General features: G+C 36.1%; 1 protein-coding gene across 1 annotated transcript in view; it reads left to right on the top strand.

Annotated features, from left to right (window-relative positions):
* LOC140168626 (MAP kinase-activating death domain protein-like) overlaps positions 1 to 23,397 on the top strand; it is a 135,355-nt gene that overhangs the window by 28,941 nt on the left and 83,017 nt on the right. The window contains 2 exon segments of the mRNA XM_072192030.1: positions 835 to 948; positions 19,049 to 19,072. Of these exon segments, the coding sequence (XP_072048131.1) occupies positions 835 to 948; positions 19,049 to 19,072 (138 nt within the window).

Consider the following 23,397-nt stretch of genomic DNA (forward strand, 5'->3'; position numbering starts at 1 on the left):
GCATTTTTCTCAAAAACTAATAACACCCTGGTAACAAAAGTTATGTATATTATAGGGGCAAGGAATCCAATTACTACACTGGAATTTCAGTGACCCAAGACAAGCGGTTCGATACTTGTGATAGAAAATGAGGTACCGCTAGGATGTACCTCATTTCCTATCATATTTACTGAACCGCTTGTCTTGATTCACTGAAATTTCAGTGTAGTAATTAGATTCCTTGCCCCAATAATATACATAACTTTTGTTACCAGTGTATTATTAATTTTTGAGAAAAATGCAAAAATAGTCACAAATTTACCACAGGGGTGTACATGTAGTACCCCCTTAACCAAACAATTGTATTTATCCTGAATCTTGAATGAGGGGAGCAAAACATTTGTTGGTAGTATTGCGATTCAAACCAGCAACCTCAGGTTGTGTGACCAGTGTTCTACCAAGCTATCTAGCCCTATTACAGACGACGATCCAGCTACCAATATTTTTGCTTTGGCGCTGGTCAGGGCCATGAAACTGTGCTGTGGTGTGGCAGAGTACCATGCCCAAATTTTGATACAACCTGGGGATCAGGGAAAATGCTGCTCTTAAATATTTAGAGTAAACAATATCCTAAATCTTGTTAACAAGGAAAATCAACATTCATATCATATTTTTAAACATAGATGTTAGCCTAAACCTTTTGTCATATTTCTCAACACAGTTATTGCTTGCTCTTACACCATATGATGTTGGTATGCCTCAAGGCTCAATTTTAGGCCCTCTTCTTTTTATATTACTTATAAACAGCCATCCCAACTCAATTGACAAAATTTCCATCATTATTTCTCACTACAGTTATTACTCGCTCCCACGCCATACATCATTGGTGTACCAGCTAGTTTCTTCCTTTATAAGAAGGGTTTCAAGCTTCCAGAAGATGTCTGGCTTGTTGACCTGGATACAAATAAGGTAAGCCTAAGTTCCAACCTGTATATTTTTTCATACTGGTCCCAAGTTAAACACACATACGTGTAAACGTTTCAATAGCTACCAGCTATCTTTCTCAATGCTACTGTTGATGTGATAATAGCTGAACAGAGACTAAGTTCCAACCATCGGCAATAGGTCACTGATATCAAGCATTTGATTTTCTCTTGGCATATTTGTTGAGAGTAGAATTGGGGCAATCTCACAGGAGGTGCACTGATCCACATTGATGTACACCTTTGTGGTTCTTCCATGAGCTGCATTATGTCTAAACGTTTTATACTGCAATACTGCTATGTGGTGAATGTGTAAAATCAAAACCCTGCATGTAGAATTTTGCTACATCTTATAGTGCAATGCTAAAACTTATGGTATGTACTGCGTTAACAGAATTTTTTTTAAATGTTGCTACACATGCACTTTTACTACCTCAAGTTTGCACCGTATGTATGATGTACCGTATTGTTTGTAATAAACGCTCCCCCTCTAATAAACGCCCCCCTCCAAATTTTCTGTGAAACAAAAATTCCATGTTATATCGTGTGCGTAAGCTTTTAAGCTTAATTTAAAAAACTGGCATCAGTCAGTCAGTCTTTATATCAGGGACGATCGTAAATTGCATGGACAAAACCTGTTATGACTCACACTTCCACCCATTCCATTGCCTAAATTATGGTAGAATTTCACTAGATTCTTGCTTAATGATGTACTTACAGGTGTAACTTTGATGCATTTACCATGTTTACCATGAAAATGATATTTTCCATGGGCGTCGCCATTAGTATAGCCGTAAATCCCTCTTTTCTACAGGAGCACCATCGGGAAATTTAGCCCGATTTTTAAGTTTTTTTCACTGACAATTCACCTTCAATGAACGCCCCCTTTTGGAAAAATGCAACGCCCCGGGGCGTTTATTTCAAACAATACGGTATACAGTCTTCAAGTATGCTACATCAGTCCACATTGATCTAGATTAGTACCACTTTGATTGATGCAGATTGAATAGCGTGTGTAAACCACTTCATTGTCCTTGCAGTTTTGATCTGTATTTTAGAAAAATCACATTGATGCAGATTGAATAGTCTGTGTAAACCACCACACTGTCCATGTAGTTTAGGCTCGAACTGAAGAAATATCAAGAACAACATTATAATTAGAGAATAAAAGATAGGATTTTGTCTTTTGCCTATCCAATATTGTGTCATAATGGATGGGCTGGCCAATATTTTGAGTAGTGGATGCCGGCGCAGCCGGTATCCACCGCACGTGCCGCCATTGCGTGGCGGTGCGCACCCTGACTAATATCACTATCAACTATTGTGAGATATTATACACCTGTTGTGAGATATTATACACCAGAACACCAATCAAATTACGTGAATTCTATACAAGACGCACCCATTGAATAAGAATGAACTATAATGTGTAGCCTATGATTTTCTAAATCATATAGCATTATATAAACATACAATAAAATGTCTTATGGCCATTTTGTTGTGTGACATCAAATCACATCTGCTTGAGAAATTGAGCTACAGCACTAAGTAAAAGAAACATTCATGTATGATGGAATGTTTTAATCGGCATGAGTATCTTATGTAGTGCTTTCTTTACATCGAGATGCTAAAAGGCACATCTTGAATGTACACAGTGAGATAGTAGGGCATAAGTATTGAATTCGTATAGCATCCTGCCAGTAACATTACCATTTGTGGCCTTTTAATGTCTGATCAAAGGATGGCGTTTCTTGTACAGGGTGAGTCAAAGTGATATGTATCCAACTTTTTGCAAAAATCTTACAAGTGATCAAATCATTTACTCCATGGGTACTATCAGCGGAATTAGCGACCTCTAAGAACTATTTTGATTGGTCATAAGGAGTGCTTTGTCACCTAATGAACCAATCAGAGACATGGTAAGAAAAGTCTTTAGGGCTGAATATAGTTTGGCTTAATTAAAAGTGCTAAGAGTGCCCTAGTTTGATTGGTTGCTCAGATGATTATATCATGTAACTAACCAATTAGAGGCACTCTATGAAAGGGAGTAGTTCCAGTAGGGTTAAAACTGGACCGGATATAGATACTGATGTGTTACTTATTGCATTCAAAAGTTTCAGTGATTTATTTTACTTTGAAAAACATAGTTATTTGTAACAAAAGATCCCTGAAAAAAACAAGTTTGCACATGGATGTTTAATAGAGCTGTCATATGACTGCACATCTAGGTACAAAAATCATTCAATATTCATGGTACAGGGAATATAATGTTTCAGATATGGGATGTCATCTTGGTGTCAAAATAGAACAAGAAATTTGGTATCAAACAGTTTGTCAATGGATAATTATAATGCGTGGTATTCTAAATAAATTATTAATCCATGATGCGGTTAAAATTGATGCTCAACCCTGGTTGCTCCAAATTTAAACTGGAATATTTTAAACCAAGATTTTTTTCAATGAAAAATAACAGTACTTTATGTCACTGTGCAGCAAAAAAATCTGGATGGAGATCATGATGCAAAGATAACAACTGTCTGATTTTTTTCCACTCATTTTGCAGCACTATTTGTGTTGCATACAGTTGTACGGATTAATAAATCTATCAAAATCATTTAGATTAAGAAGACTGCTATCTACTGAAGATAGCATCTGCGTGTTGTATGTGTTAACAGAACTGCTATCTCCTGAAGATAGCATGCTGTATGGGTTAACAATACTGCTATCTACTGAAGATAGCATGCTGTATGGGTTAACAATACTGCTCTATCTACTGAAGATAGCATGCTGTATGGGTTAACAACATTGCTATCTACTGAAGATAGCATGCTCTATGGGTTAACAATACTACTATCTACTGAAGATAGCATGTTGTATAGGTTAACAACATTGCTATCTACTGAAGATAGCATGCTCTATGGGTTAACAATACTGCTATCTACTGAAGATAGCATGCTGTATGGTTAACAATACTGCTCTATCTACTGAAGATAGCATGCTGTATGGGTTAACAACATTGCTATCTACTGAAGATAGCATGCTCTATGGGTTAACAATACTGCTATCTACTGAAGATAGCATGTTGTATAGGTTAACAATACTGCTATCTACTGAAGATAGCATGCTGTATGGGTTAACAATACTGCTATCAACTTAATTTAAAGTATGTTGCACACATGTGCTCTAATGTCCCAAAATAAATACTGTCCAAACGTTCATACCCCAGCCCTTAACTGTACATAATTTTTGAAATTCCAGAAAAAGTGTTTTTAGTAGGCTTTATTGGTATTGTTCCATGCAGTGTGCTCCTACCCCTGACAATTTGTGGAGGCAGCGGTCGCTTTAGCCTCCTATCGGAGAACAACAACAGCAACAAAAAGCTCCCAAACTAAACAATTTTCCCTTCAAATTCATAGGATAAATTACATATGCATTAAATCAGTCTGAATGTTGACTACTTTCAGCTGCCACAATATGTACCATTTGAAAACGTCTATTTTGTTTTCCTCATGTGGGTATTTTAGTCTGGTTGTAATCGGATACTTTACTTCATTACAGCGAGCAATAAACAAGGCTGCCCACACAGCTGTGTACTGTACAAGTCCAAATTTAATTTTGCGTTTTTTGTGTTCGGAGTAACTACCACAGAAATAACAAACGCACAAAAATATCCTTTTATGTGTAGGTCAATGTAAGGAAACTTACAATCGTGAATTTTAAAACAACTAAAACGGGTAAAAAATTTGGCAAAGCACAAAAAACTTAACTCGCGAAAATTTCCATTCTTATCGGTATTCCTTAAAAATTATGTGGTATTCGTTCTAAATCTGCCCTTAAGTGTTTTAAAGAAATCTAAGCTTTTATTAGGTTGAACAGAAAGTGTAGACTAGAGTAAACAAAATCAGCTATTCCAGTTGAAATCCATACCCCATGTTCTTAACCTTCCACGCATGGAGTGTGAATTTCAATTAGGGGTTACCTGAATGGGTGATACCATTTGAAATTTACACCCCTGTGTGGGAGATTAAGGTCATGTCTTCCATAGAGGGTATATGAAATTCAATTGGAACAGCCTAATTGTGCATCTGGCCTTACTATTTTAAGATGGCTATGGTATCACTTATCTGAGATGCATCTTCAGGGCTCAGGCAGAATTTAGGTCTGGCTCGGGTGGCAAACTGTTGACCTGTGGCCATGGTGACAGGGTCGGAGCGATATCGCAGAATAGTTAACGAGGGATTTTTCTGATAGCAATGTTGTAGGTTCTGAAAAGGTTGTGTGGCATAGTCTCCTATATTCAGTTGAGAGGTTTAGGTCTGGCTCGGGTGGCAAACTGTTGACCTGTGGCCATGGTGACAGGGTCGGAGCGATATCGCAGAATAGTTAACGAGGGATTTTTCTGATAGCAATGTTGTAGGTTCTGGAAAGGTTGTGTGGCATAGTCTCCTATATTCAGTTGAGAGGTTTAGGTCTGGCTCGGGTGGCAAACTGTTGACCTGTGGCCATGGTGACAGGGTCGGAGCGATATCGCAGAATAGTTAATGAGGGGCTTTTCTGATAGCAATGTTGTAGGTTCTGGCAAGATTGCCTGGCATAAGCCTCCTATTCAGTTGAGAGGTGGTTCATCATGGCATACTTAATCTACTTATATATGGCGTCGTTTACTCCTCTCTCAAACTACTTGTTTTCTAATGTCAAGCATTAATACATCCTTCTCATCCTTAACCCACAAGTACGGAAACATGTCCTTACTCTCCTATTCTCTGGGGACTCTCTCGATGACGTCACTCAATGAGGATACTCTATGCCCACCCATCCCAGACTCGTTCCAGTTGAAATACACACACTCGCTTTGGAAGACTTGACCTCAATCTTCCACATGGAGTGTGAATTTCAAATGGGGTTACCTGAATGGGGACTCCATTTGAAATCGAAACCCCTGTGTGGGATATTAAGGTCATATCTTCCATATGGGTGTATGGATTTCAACTGGAATAGATTTTGCTGACAGATACTGTTCTTCAGGATCTATCCCATGGACACCCTGACAATTAGCGGAGTCTTTGGTCCTCACAGACATGACAAAGGTAGAATGCTCAGCCAGCTCCCAAAGGATACTTGTTTATTATTCAGTAAGATGCTATGTTGCTATCAGTCATGCTCCTTATCTGGTTATTATATATAAACTGAGCTCAAAAAGAAACTTATAATTTTTCACAAGGTCATATCTTGAAATCATGTCCATCAAATTGAACCAAAATTACACACAGATTTACTTCAATACTCTATTCTTAACACATGTCAGTAACCAAGCAGTTATCCAACTGACACAACAGCAAAATGCACTGACATGGGACAGCTTCCTGGACCACATTCACAGCCCAGCCCTGTTTCATGAAAAAAAGTGTATGAAAAGCAGAAAGCAGCACCGTTTTATCATCTGTGCAAGGATCTTTTGTGCATTCTCACAGATTTTTTGTCTTGGGTGCCAAATGTTGGGCTGTGAAAGTGAAGGAAGTCCAGGAAGCTGTCCCATGACAGTGCATTTTGCTGTTGTGTCAGTTGGACAACTGCTTGGTTACTGACATGGGTTTTGAGTAGAGTATTAAGGTAATCCTGTGTGTAATTTTGGTTCATTTTGATTGCCAGTATTTTAAGATATGACCTTGTGATTCACAAGTTGTAAAAAATTATAAGTTTCTTTTTGAGCTCAGTTTACTATAAAACAACAAAACTCAAAAGTAGTACCTTTTAGATTTCCCATTTTCCTGTGTTTCTATATCCTCTAGTTATAGTCTATGCTACATAAACCAAAAGCAAATGTCAGGCAACAAGAAAAGAAAGAAACTAGTGGATACTCAGTGAGGTTTAAAATGTGAAAGAAAATGAAAACTTAATCAAAAATATGAATAAATCAGCCAATATGAAATGTACATAGAAAACATATCAAGCATTATCCGACAGATGAAGTATTAGCTTCAAGCATTAAACCGATATGTTTCAATATATCTTGTTATTTCCTTTGTAACAAAATGTCAAAACCATTATCCTTCTTCATTTGTCCAAATCATCTACTCAACCAAATACCAGACAACAGAAATAAGTAAATTTTGTAAAATGTTGGAAAGTAAAGGATTTGATGCTCTCCACTGGGTTTATTCCAGGTGAAACTTATTACTCGCCCTATGGAAGATATAACTTTAGTTGCCCACACAGGGGGTGTAGATTTCATATGGAGTCACCCATTCAGGGAACTCCATTTAAAATTCATACTCCCTCTGTGGAAGATTAGGATCATGTCTTCCATAGGGGTGTATGGATTTCAACTGGAAAAAGCCCATTACCGTGGTTACCCATGCGATGTAGTATTTGATGTGTGTTGGTGTATGACATTTAAATTTATGTAAGCTGCAGTTACATATTATTTCAAAATGGCAGTGCATATCTATCTCCAAGATAAACTTGAACTTGAAGAAGGCCACAGAGGCCCGGAGTATCTCCCCGGTCAAAAATGATATACCATTCTAACAAGCAAATTGACTGCTCAGTGCCAGAAGTGGTTAAGTGCAATAGCTGCCCTGTGCACATTTGGCAATTTACACACAGTATATTGTACTCATCTACACATGGCAGCTATTTGCACTTACCCACTTCTGGCACTGAGCAGTCGAAATATATACAGGATTCGATTTCTGTAGACTGTATAAACATTTCCTGAATAGCCAGAGCATTAACATACACATATGATAAGTAAACTGATCAGGTTGTTGAATGAGAAGAAGTCAATACTGTCATCAGTTGATGCATTGAATACATGTTTGATTCAACTTGAAGAAAAAAAAAGACAAAAAAAACGTACCATATATGGTAACAATCATGACTAATTGTTGCACAAATTGCCTGAAACTACAACATTAGAGATGTATCATAGCTGTGGGTGGGATGACTTAAAAGTCGATCTGTCAGTGTCTCGGGATAGTGACACTGACTTTGGGTATGTTATAATGAGGAAACATAGAGATGGTAACAAAATCAACCTTTTCCGAAATGTCTGGAAATTTTGATGATAAATTTGTGGCTGTGGGAAGACAAAAAGTCAATATGGCTGTGGCATTGACTTAGCATCCTGTAAATGCCAATGACCGGAGTTCATGTGTAGAGTCTCATTTAAAGTCGCTGATAAAAGATGAACATTGTTTGTAAAAAAGTTGGCAACTAATGCTCTGAGCTGGAAAATTATTGTTTAACCCCATGAGAACTACCTGCTGATTGGCCAAAAGATGTTTTCATTTTAATTGGACCATTAGCAACATTGTTGGAATAATTTCACCACACGCAAAAATTGGGGTGAATTATTTGCAAAGCTCCATTCTGATTGGGGATTAAAGTGAAGATATCATGTAATAGAGCAATCAGAGGCAATGTTAGATCAGCAGGTAGTGCTCAGGGGGTTAAAAATCCTTGAGAATGATAGTTAAGACTTGTCATATTGTATTATGAATACGAACAAAGGCTGTCTTCAGTAGACAGCAAAATAAATGACACCTTTGACATTTGTGATAAAAGAGTTTCCTTTGTAAGAGGGCAAAAATAGAAAATAAAAATTGAAACTGAAGAAGCAAACAAGCAATAGTTAAAAATAAGTTTTCATTTAATATATCTTTGGGAGAAATGAGCTTTCTTCGTAAGAGGGAGAAAATAGCAAAGAAATGATTAATACTAATGAAGTAGAATCTCATTAAGATGACAAACAAGTTTTCATTAAATATAGCTTCGGAAGCAATAGTTCAAATAAGGTTTCAATAAATCAATCCTTCTGGTAAAATGGTGTATCTTGTATGTGCCCATGTTACAACTTTTTTTCCCACATGAGTCAAATAAAAAGTTAACTTCAACCATAGCAAAGGAAAGTAAATTGTTAGTGGTGTAACTAGATGATTCACTTTTTTACCATATTATGGCCATGATGGTTGAGAAAAGGAATCTGAAGAAGATAGCAAAAGGATTGCTGTTAGAATATGTGAAAGAGCTATCTTCAGTAGATAGCAATATTGTCCTTTAGGCTGCGTTCACATAGAAGTATACTATTCGGGTATACGGTGCACGTTTTGCAAGTGCACGCGTATAGCTTAAATCGAGCAAGGCAATTCCATAGTACCGGTCACATAAGGCTACGATCGCATAGAAGTATACTATTCGGGTATATTGCACGCTTTGTAGGTGCACGCAGTATAGCTTAATTCGAACAAGGTAATTTCATAGTACCGGGTCACATAAGAGCTATTCGAAAAGGCCGTATACCTGCGTTTAGTATAGTATAGTGGGAATCAAGCGTAAGCGATTTTAGTGCAGCGATACCGTCCAAATTTTAAAAACCTAAACCATATGTGGGTAAATTCATTTTTTTAATAGATGCACTATCTAATTCTGCACATTATGACACCTCATTGAATGCAATGTGACCTCAAGAAGTAAAGATACAAGCATTTGATAAGACGAAGAAAATGGGTAAACTGACATATTCGCTATACGAAATACGCTCATTCGATCAGGCTGAGTTCACATAGTATACTCCAATATGAACTCAGCCTGATCGAATGAGCGTATTTCGTATAGCGAATACCGTATACCGTATACTTCTATGTGAACTCAGCCTAATGGAATGTAACAGGTAAAAAGATGCTTAAATGAAAAGCTTAAAATTTCAAAGGTTATTAATCAGGTCACCACCTTTAAGAAAGGAAATCAAAAGAAGATAGCAAAAGGTTGTTCTTAGAACATGCAAAGAGCTATCTTCAGTAAATAGCAATATTGTCCTTAATGGAATGTAACAGGTAAAAAGATGCTTCAATGAAAAGCTTAAAATTTCAATGGTTGTTATAATTGGGCCACCACCTTCAAGGAAGAAGATAGCAAAAGGTTGCTCTTACAGCAAGTCAAAGAGCTATCTTTAGTAGATAGCAATATTATCTTTTTTTAAATGGAATGTAGCAGGTAAAATGCTTCAATAAAAAACATTACATTTCAAAAGATTTATTTGGTTTCCAGCCAGGAGAATAGACAGTATTGTTTTGAAAAGTTTAAAGAAATCTTCAATATAGGATATTAAAGGCAGCAACCAACACAATGCCAAAAAAGAAATGATGACTTCAACAATTAATCTAATTATTTTTTTTATCAAATAGATGTAAGGAAAAAATAGAAAAAAGAAACAATTATATGGGTGAGAAGACAAAAACAGCAAGCATTATCTAGTTGAGGCCATATAAAGTTAAACATCATGTCCATATGGGATGGATGAAACAACACGTATGTCCGGCAGGATAGTCGTGGGAATCATCCTGAATCACGCCCATTTCAGATAACCTATTTGAACGTGTTTGCAGAATCAGAGAAAATCCGCTAGGGCGCAAATTTAATTACTCGCTCGTGGACGTTATCTCATCAGATGTCAAACTGGATTTAGGATGCATGTCCAGTTTTTATTAAATTAAGGTGATACTTGTTTTGTTTTAGACCTGTTGCCAGAGATTTTGCATAATAATTGTCGTTCACTTTGACCACATGTAAATTGTATTATAGAGGAAATATTCAAGAGAGCTTACTAACTGCCCTTCGATGTTTTTTTACAACTTATATTATGAAGCCTAGTTTGCACTTACCAAAGTCTCAATATGCAGATTTTGTCGAATGTTGCATTGAGGTGTCTTCAAGTCAATTTGAATGTAACATTGACCAAAAAATGGGTATTTTATGTAGTTGGGCAAGCATGGTGGCCTTAGGGGTACAGGCTGTGACTCGTAAACGGAGGGTGGCAGGTTCTGAGGTTGGAACCCTGGCGATGGTGCTGTGATGTTGTACCCTTAGACAAGGCTCTTAACCACAATTGCCTTTCTCCACCCAGGTGTATAAATGGGTACTGCATAATATAGACTGGAAGATAGGAAGGTAAAACAGACTTGTTGTATGGGAGGAATGTCGAATCCCCACAACTATGAGTCTGTCACAATCCAAAATAGGTTTAAATTAAAATTTGCATAGTACTGTGATTTGTCTGGATTTTTCTAGATTTCTGGATTTTTACAATAAATATGGTTTTATATGATTTAGAGTAAACTCCAATATGGTGACCTCTATTTAGTACACAAATACATAAATACTATTGTACACATTACAGTAGTGATGGTTGACCTGATGTAATTTAAGTCAGTACTCTGATTGTGCTTTCCATGCACGGAGTTGAATAGTAATGAAATGGTTATTGAAATTGGAAATAAGAATCAGTATTATAGGAATCACTGGTTTGCACATCACAAGGATGCTGATCAGGGATGGAGCGCTGATCAGGGATGGAGCACTGCTCAGGTCAAACACAGTTACCGTGGTAACGAGTCGGTAATGATAACTTCATGTGAGGTATTTTTGTAGATATACTCTTTTAATATCACTTTAAAATATAACCACATGTAAAGCTCCGGGAGTCGCAATGACAAGCTTTTTTACTGACAATAAGTTGGATCAATTTTGTTATTTCCGACGTTTGCCCTAGTGTACCAGATTGGGTTATATTTACACTCAGTCAAACATGCTCATAGTCAGGACATAGTACTTCAACCCCTAGGGTATTACAGTCATAGAATGACCTTTTAATGTGTTGGGTACAAAAACTCATACTCTACCACTTGAGGTCAGATTTTGAGATAGGGTTGTTGTGTGGGGTTAATGAACTGTGCCAGTAGCAATGAGACTGTTGGATCATATTTGCACTCGGATCGCTAACATGCTCATCTGTCAGGACACAGTTCTGTAACCCCAATATGCTTATATAGTCATAAAATGACCTTTGAATGTGTTGGGTACAAAAACTCATACTCTACAACTTGAGGTCAGATTTTGAGCTATGTTTGTTGAATAGAAGTTTGCGAACGATGCCACTAGCATTGAGACTGTGTTAGCATAATACTAATAGTGTTAATGGTCATATCATTTTCAAGTGGAGATAAGACACTCAACTTATCTCTCTGTGCTCTACATATAGCTTGAGTGCTTTATTTTTGCTAGATATAGATCTGGTTCATTTTCCTGTGGGTCTCATCTAAAGACGCTTTAAAAAATGAAAATTATGAACAGCTTGGCACAGTGTGGCTTATTTAGAACCGATATCGTTAAATGAGGATCAATTTCAGTGCCGCTTTTATTGACCTTAATTTGCCTTGCAAAGGTTTTATTGCTGCTTCAGTTTTACCAGCTGTAAAAAGCGTTGAATCAGAATTATGCATAATTAAACTGAGGTGTTTGAAATTTTACTCTCGCATATTCTGTATAGTTGTTTGTCTTTCCGTCTCTCTCTCTTTTCTCTGCCTCCCACTCACTGTCTCCCTCTGTTTGTCTTTATTTTCTTCAGATTCTGTCCCAATAGTGAAGTCTATCTGTCTCTTTTCTGTTTTCTTCTTCTCTCCCTCCCTCTTATTTTTCAGCCAGTCTGTTTGCCCGTTACTTTGTCACAGGGTTGTTTGATTCAAATCGAGATTTAAATCAATTGATGTTTTTAAAAAATCACTGACTTTCATTTTTTATAAATGTAAGTTAATTTCTTTCTTAAATTGACTGTTTTACTTTATTCCTGATGTTTCTACAACTTTTGGATACAATTAAAATACCTCTATGATGTCACTTTATCTATTGCTAAAAATTCATCTTCAAGGTGCAGAAATCAACAGGTTTTTCCCTATGATTTTTTTGCCAATTTTTCACATAAATTACGTTTTGAATATTTGTAAATACCTGATAGTATTGCATATATGTCTAGCATTCCACTGGTCTCTTTTGAACTTATTATGGAGTATAGCAGTTCTTGGAATTGAAAAAAAAATCAAAAAAATCGATTTAAATAAAAGATAAATTGATTTAAATAAAAAAAATCTGATTTTTTTAAAACTTCAAAAAATCATCAACCCTGCTTTGTCAAATAAGACATCCAATCTGACCGACCCTTTCTTAACTCTTAGTAATATTAGCAACATGGCAGGAAATAATTTATCAAAATTTTTTAATATGTGTGTAGATGTGTGTAGCCGGGATATGATCCTTGCATTGCAAGTGATTAATGTGCTTATATTCCGATATTAAACTCTCTTGGTAGTCAGGACAGATCAAAGCTTAAACATTTTGCGTGAGTACCGATATGTACAATGCATGTTCTCGAAGCTTCCTGTATTTGCTCATGAGATGTTGTAATTTGGTTATATATATTTGAGGATAGTTTGCAGAATTGGGTCACACATGAGTGAAAACTGTATTTGTCGGGTTACAAGTCAATGCAGAGTTTGCTAAAATGTTTCCATTTTGACAGAAAACTAGGGAAACACATAAACTGTGTCATTTTGCAGTTTCTGGTTAACAGCAAGCTAAATGAGTTAGGATCAAGCTAAATGAGTCGTTTTGTCGCTGATATTGATTTTGAGATGTAGCCAATAATACGTATTCAACTTCCCTTGTAGTTTATACACGGACAATTTAGCGCATATGAGCCACGACAAGATTTTCGCGAGTGACGCGCTATGATGTCGCACTAGAAAAAAAAAAAAAAAAATATGCCATTATGCTCAAATTGTGAAAAAAAGTAACTCGGTGACCCCATTTTGTATTAGCTTTTAAAATGAAACATCCTATCAGTCGCATATTATATCCAAAAATCAGCAAAATTGTTGTGGTAGATTTTTTGTTATAATCGAAAATATGTCTAAAATTTCCATTTTCCCATAGACGCCTTTACTAATTTTCCCCCAAAACGGCCTTTTTAAAATGGTTATTTCTCGAAAACTAACTCTGTGACCCCTCTTTTTTATTTTAGATATTCGAAGTATATCGATGAAATTTAATTGGTACGAAGTTGTGGGCGGGAGCTTGTATGGACTAGACCCCTTAAAAACTAAATTGTGGCAATATGGCTAGATATTTTGACAACAAAATGTCAAGCTATACAACCCAGCATAGAATAGATTTATTTGTTAGAGCTCTGATCATTACGGATACTCTGATTGCACACTGGTAATTTCTCAGTGGTATTGAAAGGTCACAAGTTAAGCAAAGGTATTATTGTGTTGCATAAATTTACATCTAGGCTTGATGATAGTGTAAATATATGTGGTGTGAGAGGTCTGTAAGGGGAAATCATGTCCAGGTGCTTTCAATCTTTTACATAATACCAGTTTTTGTGTGATGTTGTGAAGGCTTTTATGTTGTCTTCAGTAGATAGTATCCTTGGTCCAAGTAATAAGTTGCTATACAATTTTTGCTATCTTCAGTAGATAGCATAATCAGACCAAATAAGAAATTGCAATTCATTTTTGATATCTTCAGTAAATAGCATCCTCCATCCAAATTATAAGTTGCAATCCATTTTTGCTATCTTTAGTAGATAGCATTTTTGGCCCAAGCAATAAGCTGCAATCCATTTCTGCTATCTTCAGTAGATCAAAAAATAAATTGGAATCCAAGAATGCTAATACACTATCTTTGATATATAGTAGCCACACAAATTAATAAGTTGCAATACATACATGTATTTGCTATCTTCAGTAGATAGCATCCTCTACCCAAATAATATTTATATTTATAATATCTTGTATTTACTAAACTTTAATTAGGCCTAAAAAAAAAATTGTTTGATTGGCGTAACATAATTTTTTTTTTAGGGTAGGTAGGTCGGCATTTTTTTTTTTTTTTTTTTTTTTTTTACTTTTTATGGTGTTTTTTTCCCCTTCCTTTTTTTTTTTCTTTTTTTTTCTTTTTTTTTGAAAAATTTATTTATTTATATTTAATTTTATTAAATTTTATTATTTTTTTTTGCAAAAAAAAAATAAAAAAAGTTAGGGTCGGGCCTAATTTTAGGGTAGGTCGGGTTACGCCAATCAAACAATTTTTTTTAGGCCTTAATATGTAATATCTTGCTTTATGATATATATTGTTATATGAGAGAGAAAAAAATAAAATTGAATTGAATAATAACTTGCAATCCAAGAATGCTATCTTCAGTAGATGGCATCCTCTATCCAAATAATAAATTGCAATCCAAGAATGCTATCTCCAGTAGATAGTATCATTGGGCTAATGTAATCCATTGTTGCTATCTTCAGTAGATAGCATCATCAGACAATTCAATTTTGCTATCTTTAGTAGATAGCACTTTTGACCCAAATAATTATTGGAAATGATTTTTGCTATCTGCAGTAGGTAACATCTTTGACATATTCACAAAATGCATGTATGTCTGAAAATAGAAATAATGCCAAGGAAATTAATGACAGGAGCTAATGCATCTCATAATTAATGTTCGTCATGTTAGCACAGAGAATGATTGCATAAGAGTACATAATTATAGATACAATCAATGTTAATTAGACATACATATCATGTATGTACATGTAATTTATTGATTAATTATTGATCTGTGATACCAAAGGCCATGAAAACTGCAATGTGCCCTGCAGTTAAATTCCTAAGGTGACTCTTGATTTCCAATGTTTGTTTGATTATTTTGGCATTTTTACAACAATTTCATTATTTATTTTATTGAAATAATATTGCATGATTTTCAGGTATAAAACATCTCTGTCTTCCACCTAATTGTTCAGCTTAATATGATGAAGGTACTGCTCACCTTATAGTACAGGCTGTATCAAGATGATTGGTACCCATCAGGTTCCAGTGATTATAGACAAGACTGCCACATCTAAATGAAACATAGGAGCTACCTTATTCATAGACAAATGTTATATTATAATTATAAAACTATGTATCCAGGGCATTTGAAGGGGATACAATGTTGCACTGAAGAAGCAGGCTTGCCAATAGAGGTTATCCACACTACTCATGTGTGACTTCTAACAAAAGGCGCTAGTTCCCGTAGTATTCCTCATTCAAACCAACTCAATGCACGACCTCAGAGTTACTTGCATGGCTTTGGCGGGCTTAATTTTGTAACAGTCATGATTGCACATGCAGGTACTTCTTTTGAAAATACTAAACAAGGTATAGCAGTCGCTGATAGGATATGCAGCTTATAGAACACAGATAACCTCTATAAACACCAAAAACTGATGGGTACCAATCATTTTGATACACCTTGTATGAGCTCATTCATATTAACAAAGACTGAAAATACTTCTGCTATTTTCATATTTATAGGCATGGTAGGTTTCTAACAGGAATACATTCTGTTTATAATTTAATAATTTGAATTTTGAGTACAGCATAATCCAGTGAATTGAAGTATAATGATTAATTAAAACACAAAAAGACAATTAGGTCTTCTGTCACAGAGTGGTTGAAATAACCTGTACCATCTGTTAGGAAATTATGAATGGTCGCATGAATGGTTAGATATTGACTGCTCAGTGCCAGAAGTGAGTAGGTGCAATAGCTGCCATGTGTAGTTGCTACGTGTAGTTGAGTACAATATACTGTGTGTAAATTGCCAAATGTTCACAGGGCAGCTATTGTACTTACCCACTTCTGGCACTGAGCAGCCCATATAGGTTATAGAGTATCAGTCCATCCGATATTCGCATACTGTAGAGCGTGATATTTTTGTGGTATTAGTTTTTCACAATTTGAACTGTTTTGCGGTTTCTTGTATTCGTAATTATAAACAGTTGCATATGAATTTTTTGGCGGAATTATAAATTCACGGTTATGAAATTAGCTGTGAAAAGAGCGAAAATTAAAACCTTGCACAAATTTCCCACTCTGCAGACTATGTCAGCCAAAATTACATACAGATATTTTTACAATTTGAAAGCAAAGTGAACTTTTAGCACTTTTAATTTTGCGGTTGCTCAATCCTACACCATATGTGCAATGCATATTTGATCATTTTGTGTGTCTTTCATTTTGCGGGTCTGGCTGGATTTGCACAATCCATTTGAAATCTACACCCCTGTGTGGGAGATTAAGGTCATGTCTTCCATAGGGGTGTATGGATTTCAACCGGAATAGCCCATTTTTGGTTGTTGTCCTATCAGGAAAGCGACTACCCACTATATCGAGCAGTTGAACTCGGGTCAACATTTCAGTCACACTTACGACAACTGAATCGCTAGTAGTGTTTGCACAATCACCAGTAATGCGGAATCGCTATCATGTGATCCTTCGTGATCAGTGTGTAGTCTGCTGTGACTGCCAGTGGGGGATAAATAATAATAATTTTAAATAACATAAAATGAAAATATGCATCATACATTTTGGTTTTTGTAGTTTTATGCCTAATGACTTAAAAATTACTGGTTCTTGAAGAATGAAATAATTATTTTAAATTTCCTATCATTCCCACCTCTTCAAAGTGTCATACCATTCTCTTCGGTGAATTATGTGTCCCTATTGCTGCAAGATGAATAAAAACCACCTCCTCCTGTATAATGGGCTGTTCCATTGAAAATCCATACACCCCTATGGAAAACATGACCTTAATATTCCACACAGGGAGTTTGAATTTCAAATTGGGGTTACCTGAATGGGTGACTCCATTTAAAATTTACACCCTGTGTGGGAGATTAAGGTCATGTCTTCCATTATAGAGGTGTATGTATTTTAAATGGAATGGCCCAAGTTATCATCATCAGCCATAATTTAAAGCCATTTTTTAAACAATCTGTGTGTGTATTTGAGTGATGACGACTCAATGATATGCCATGTGGGCTTATCCCTCTTCCCACACGAATATTCCATTTTAAGGGATATTAAAAGAAATTTTCTGGTAAAAATGCATTGTATTGTTTTTTCCATGAATGAAGCTATTATCATGAATGTCAATTTAACCGCAATTATTTATAAATTGCTTCCGTAAATACCTGATGTCATATCCCAGCTGTTCGTATGTTTGTTTAAATGTAAAGGACTTTTGAATATTGACTAGCGTCATGAAAAGTTACTGTCTCGCAGTATCATTTTATTTTAATTGCAGATGGGATGTTTTTGCATTATATTTTATAATACAATGGAGTGTGCAGTTTCAATTGCTTAATAATTTGATATGAGTGGCTTTTAATACTGTAAAACAACTTAATTTCTCTAGCAATTTAATTTCACTAATTTTGCTGGCACCTTCAATCGCTAAATTTAATTACCGCTAAATAGTACATTTATAATGGTTTTTAGCAAGAGGATGCAAATTCATGAATTCAAATTGCCATAAAAAGATGACTAATTCTTGCCAATTCGCCAATTAAGTTGCCGTGAAATTAAAGTGTTTTACAGTATATATATTTAAACATATATGCATTGAGAAGTAAATTTTCCATCTTGTCAGGGCAAAAACCTTTTAATTTTGGAAAAATCGTTTCATTTAATATTCTTGACTATGTAAACTGGACAAGATGTGCTGTAAGCTGAAAAGAGGATGCTAAAATGAAAATCATGAAATACCCCTTGAAAGGTCCGTAACCCAATCGACAGCATCATCCCTCCGATTTTTCTCATTGGTAATGAGTTTTTGGTATCATTTAATAGATCATATATTTCTCATTACCATCCTGAAATTTGACGCTCCAATAATAAGTCCCACAATCTTTTACTTGAAAATACTCCTGTTTTTTGAGTTAGCTTGAAATTCCCCTGGACAAGGATCTTGCTGCTAATTGTCTTGTTGTAACCCGTACGAAACTCGGGGAGCTGATCCTGGTTGCGATGGTTAATTGTGGAATGTCTAGGGTGTGCGCTCTTGTAGCAGCAAAGTCCCTGATTTGTTGTTAAATGGTTTATGGAATGATGTGGGGCCGTAGTGGTCAGCAACAACCTGTAAAGTGTGCTGAGGCTTGTTGATCAACGTCTAGGCGTTGTGCCTGTGCGTAGCGCACTATAAATCACTGCGGTTTTTTTAAAAATAAAACACATTTGTAGCTTATTTCATGATTGTCAAGTAATAATATTACTCAAACTTGATCTTATGTTATGCATCTCAAAATTTTGACATGTACTGCTCAATTTGAAGATGTAAAATCAAAACCTGATGCAGATACAAACCATCATATATTTATGTCCAATTATTCTTTTAAAATGACATAATTTTATATAATATACTTGTATAGGCAGAGTCAGATGATGTAACTAAGGTAAGCCTCATTTATTTTATTTCAAATTCTTTCTCTTTTTCTCATCACTATTAAAATCCACATGAATGGCTCAAGTTGTTCATTTCATCACAAACCAATATAGCGATGGATCATGGAGTTATATAATTATATACCTCCATGGATGGATGATATAAACATCTCAAAAAAAGTAACTGACCCCCCTTAAATAATGACCATTATTCAAAAACGGCTGATTGTATTACAAATCTGTTAAATGCGTTGGAAGCAGCATTTATTTCTGCACATTTTGACACCTCGTTTGTAGCAATTGACTACATATTGACGTCATAGCGTACATTTAAATCAATGTAACCCAAGATTTGAAAGTTGCAGTAAATTCTATTGATTTTGCATTCAGTGTAATGGAAGGAAATCTGTGTAATGATATCTGAGTGTTTTTGTATTGTAAAAATTTGTATGCAAGTGCAACTTTCAAATCTGAACCTCACTACATTAAATTGACCGGTGTTTTATTGTTTTCTGGGCTATCGTATCAAATGAGGTGTCCAAATGCGCAGAAATAAATTCTGCTTCCAACGCATTTTTCAGATTTGCAATACAATTGCCCCTTTTTGAATAATGGCCAATGTTTAAGGGGGGTTAGTTACTTTTTTTGAGATGTTTATTTCTCTGCACAAAACTGGTAGAATGTGGTATTCTAAATATTTTATTGATTTCCACCCACTCTATAGGAAATATATCATTTGTTACACCCGACTTGACTCATGATATGTGTGTAGTAGGAATTATTTGTCTGGGATTTCTGTTAGGGAAATATGGTGGTGGATTTGAAACATACATTTATTTTTTAGTATCTTTGCAATCACATAGACATATGTACACCCAGACACACACGTCTACCCGTCTTCCCTCCCAGCCACTAGAAGAGCGACCGCAAAGGCCCACACAAATGGTCACGGGGTAGGCACGATCTCTTCTCTTCCCAGCCACGGTCCTTTGGATTTTACACATGAAAATTGTGACATTTCAGTTTTGGGCTGTTCCAGTTGAAATCCATATACCCTCTGTTTAAGATTTGACCTTAATCTCCCACATAGGAGTATAGATGGGGGGGGGCAAGGGGAGCATTTTCCTGCCATATATTTTTCTTCTCACCCCCTCCTTCACTTCTTCACTTTTAACTCCAAAATCACACAAATTTCCACTTTTTGGTTGGTTTTGTCCCCACCCCTGAAATTCACTTCCCCCATGCCCCCTCCAAAAATATTCCTGGAGCCGCAACTGCAGATAGACAATCACACCCCCATACATACCTCCCCTCCCCACCCACACAACAAACACACCCCCATACATACCGCCCTTCCCCACCCACACACACATAGAGAAATTACAACTGTTTTACTTTCCACTCTTAGTTAAGATTCTTCTTGGCTTTACACAAATTGGAGTGCATGTGGTTTGTGTGAGTGATGATCTGTATCGTGAACAACAACAAAAAACTGGTGGTGGACATTTTCAGTTTCCTTAAAAACTTGATATCTGTTTAGTTACAAAAAGTTGTTGAAATCATCTGCACTTGTACAGTAATTAATACATAAGTGAGGTTTTCAGTAAGATGTGGATGGGGAGTACTACATCAGGCACAAAAAGAAACTTCGTCAGTTATATTCATCTTGCTGTTCAATAATGATAATTTTGGATTATTCTGAAATATACATTTTGTTAATTGGACTTTCTTTCTCATTTGACACCCTGTTCATGAACATTGAGCAAGAATTGACCAAGATATGCGCCTCCAAACTCTCAAAGCCCAAAATGAAAAGTTGCAATTTTAACGATTCAATTGTGCCTGTTACACTGTGTGTTTTATTGATTGGCCCGTGGTGCTTGTGTGCAATACAACGATGCGTTCCCATTGAAAATCGTTGAAAATGCAACTTTCGATTTTGGGGTTTGAGGCTTTGGAGGCGCATATCTTGGTCAATTCTTGTTCGTTTTTCACGATCAGGGTGTCATATGATGAGAAAGCAAAGTCCAATTAACAAAATGTATATTTCAGAATAATCCAAAATTATCAAGTTATTGAACAACAGGGATGAATATAACTGACGAGTTTCTTTTTGTGCCTGGTGTATGTGGATATCATGCACATCAAGTGGATTTTGCATGGGCTCAATATTGCAACCACACTTTGTGGATGGTAACCACATAGCACTCCACGTCCAACTAAACCTTGTTATTGTTTCATAGTAATGGTGGCGGCGGTGGTGGTGGGAGTTTTTTTTAATCACTTAACATTTTCTCATTACACTTGTAACAGTTTTAGTTGTCTACATTGTATCTTAGATATCTTAAAAAGTGTGTCAAATTAGTACTTAAAACTACTTAATCAAAACCATCAACTCTACACTTAATCTGTTTAGAACAGAAAGTCACTACAGCTTTCTACTCATCTTTGAAACCTTTTGGATGCATGCTGGAATTGTTCTTGTTCAATTGTGAAAATGTAGTATGGTGATGGGATTAATAAAAGAGAGGGTGTGTGGGGTGGGGGTGTTTGTGGGAGAGAGAGGAGTGTGGTGGGTGGGGGTGGGGGTGTGTGTGCATGAGGAACAGACAGATGGACATTCAGAGAAACAGGTAGATACAAAGACAGAAAGAGACAAAATAGAGAGGGAGGAGAGAGAAAGAGACGGAGGTAAAGTTTGTTCTGCTGATAATTGGCAAAAAAATGAAACTTGCAACATAATGGCATGCACACAGTTGGGCGGAGCACTTGTACTCCAGTTGTGTAATGCATAGCTGGTGCAAGCTTATATGAATATATGCAAGCGATAGTTTTGACTTGATTAACACGTGCAGTAACAAAACTGAATGATTTTTGCAAATTGTAAGCCGAACAAACTTTAGTGTGAACAAAATTAGAGAGATGGAGTGAGACATATACATGTAGCGAGAGAGAGAGTGAGAGAGCGAAAAAGAAAGGAAGGAAGGAAACTGGGCTATTAAGAGCATGTTGAAAAGCTTAACATGGACTTGAAATAACGCAACCTGGTTCAAAAATGTGCACATGATGTTGGTACAGTAGTGTACTTAACCCAAATAGGGGTGTACCAAACATCTATCGGACCAAAAAGTGTCAACATCAAGAAAACCTAAAAAGTAGTGCAAAACCTAAAAAGTAGTGCAAGTTGTTTAGTAATTTTAGAAAGGCAGTTAGACATACAGATTGAGTATAAAAAAGAGAGGAAGGAATGAATCTGAGCTTTGGAGTATATGTATGAAGTTTTACATAGACTTGAAATACACCACCTGTTTGAAGATGTTGGTGCAGAAGTATTTTGAGGTATTTAAATTTCACATTTTGGGAGAGAACCCATGTTTCTGTGGCATGGAATTTTCATTAATTCGTACATTCCCTTAAAGGCACTCGTATAAGAAGAACAAATATTTGGGTGCAAGAAAATTTTGCTAATCAATTGCTCTCGCAAAATTCATGAAATTTTCCAGCAGGTGAAGATTTTGTGCTTTGTTTAACCCAAATAGGGATGTGCCAAGCGCCATCTATTGGACAAGAAACTGTCAACATTGAGAAACCGAAAAGTGTGAAAAAGAGAGGAACGGAGGAAACTTGAGCTTTTGAGTATATGTATGAAGCTTAACATGAACTTGAAATAACACAAACTGCTTCGAAATATGTACATGATGTTGGTGCAGAAGTATATACTTAACCCAAATAGGGGTGTGCCAAGCGAGCATCATCTATTGGGAAAAAATCCCTTTAAAAAGTAGTGCAAGGATGTTAAGTAATTCCATTGCAAAAGTTATTTTGGTGCAGTTTGTTGAACTCATGTATGCTCATGGGAAATTACTGTAAAATATTGTGACTCTTTCCATCATTAAAAGTGTGATGGGACTTTTAATGTTTTAGCATTTCAGCTGGGTATAAGAAAATACTTTGATGTTTGAAATTTATACAACTTGTATCAGAGTGATTGGTACCCATTTCTTTCTAGTTTTCTTGATTTTTTTTTCAATGCTGCTGAATCTAATTAGAAATATTGTTACAATTGCTGAGAATATCAAGTATAGTAACAAGTGCAGGTCATGACCATAGCATGTTTTGTTTAGAAATTGTGCACTTTTCTAGCGAAAAAGACTTCTTTGAAGATTTTGAGCCAGTGGTGGGGGCACTCTCACCAAACATGTTGTCATTCTCAAGCCGAAAGTTATGGAAAAGGGTATAGGCTTTTCAGAAAACTCACAGCATGGACCAGTCAGATGGTGTTTACCAATGGCGTGTCCCGGGGGGTGCTTTGGGGGCTGAAGCCCCATGCACTTTG

The sequence above is a fragment of the Amphiura filiformis genome, chromosome 13 (assembly GCF_039555335.1).
Source record: "Amphiura filiformis chromosome 13, Afil_fr2py, whole genome shotgun sequence".
NCBI classification, from domain to species: Eukaryota; Metazoa; Echinodermata; class Ophiuroidea; order Amphilepidida; family Amphiuridae; genus Amphiura; species Amphiura filiformis.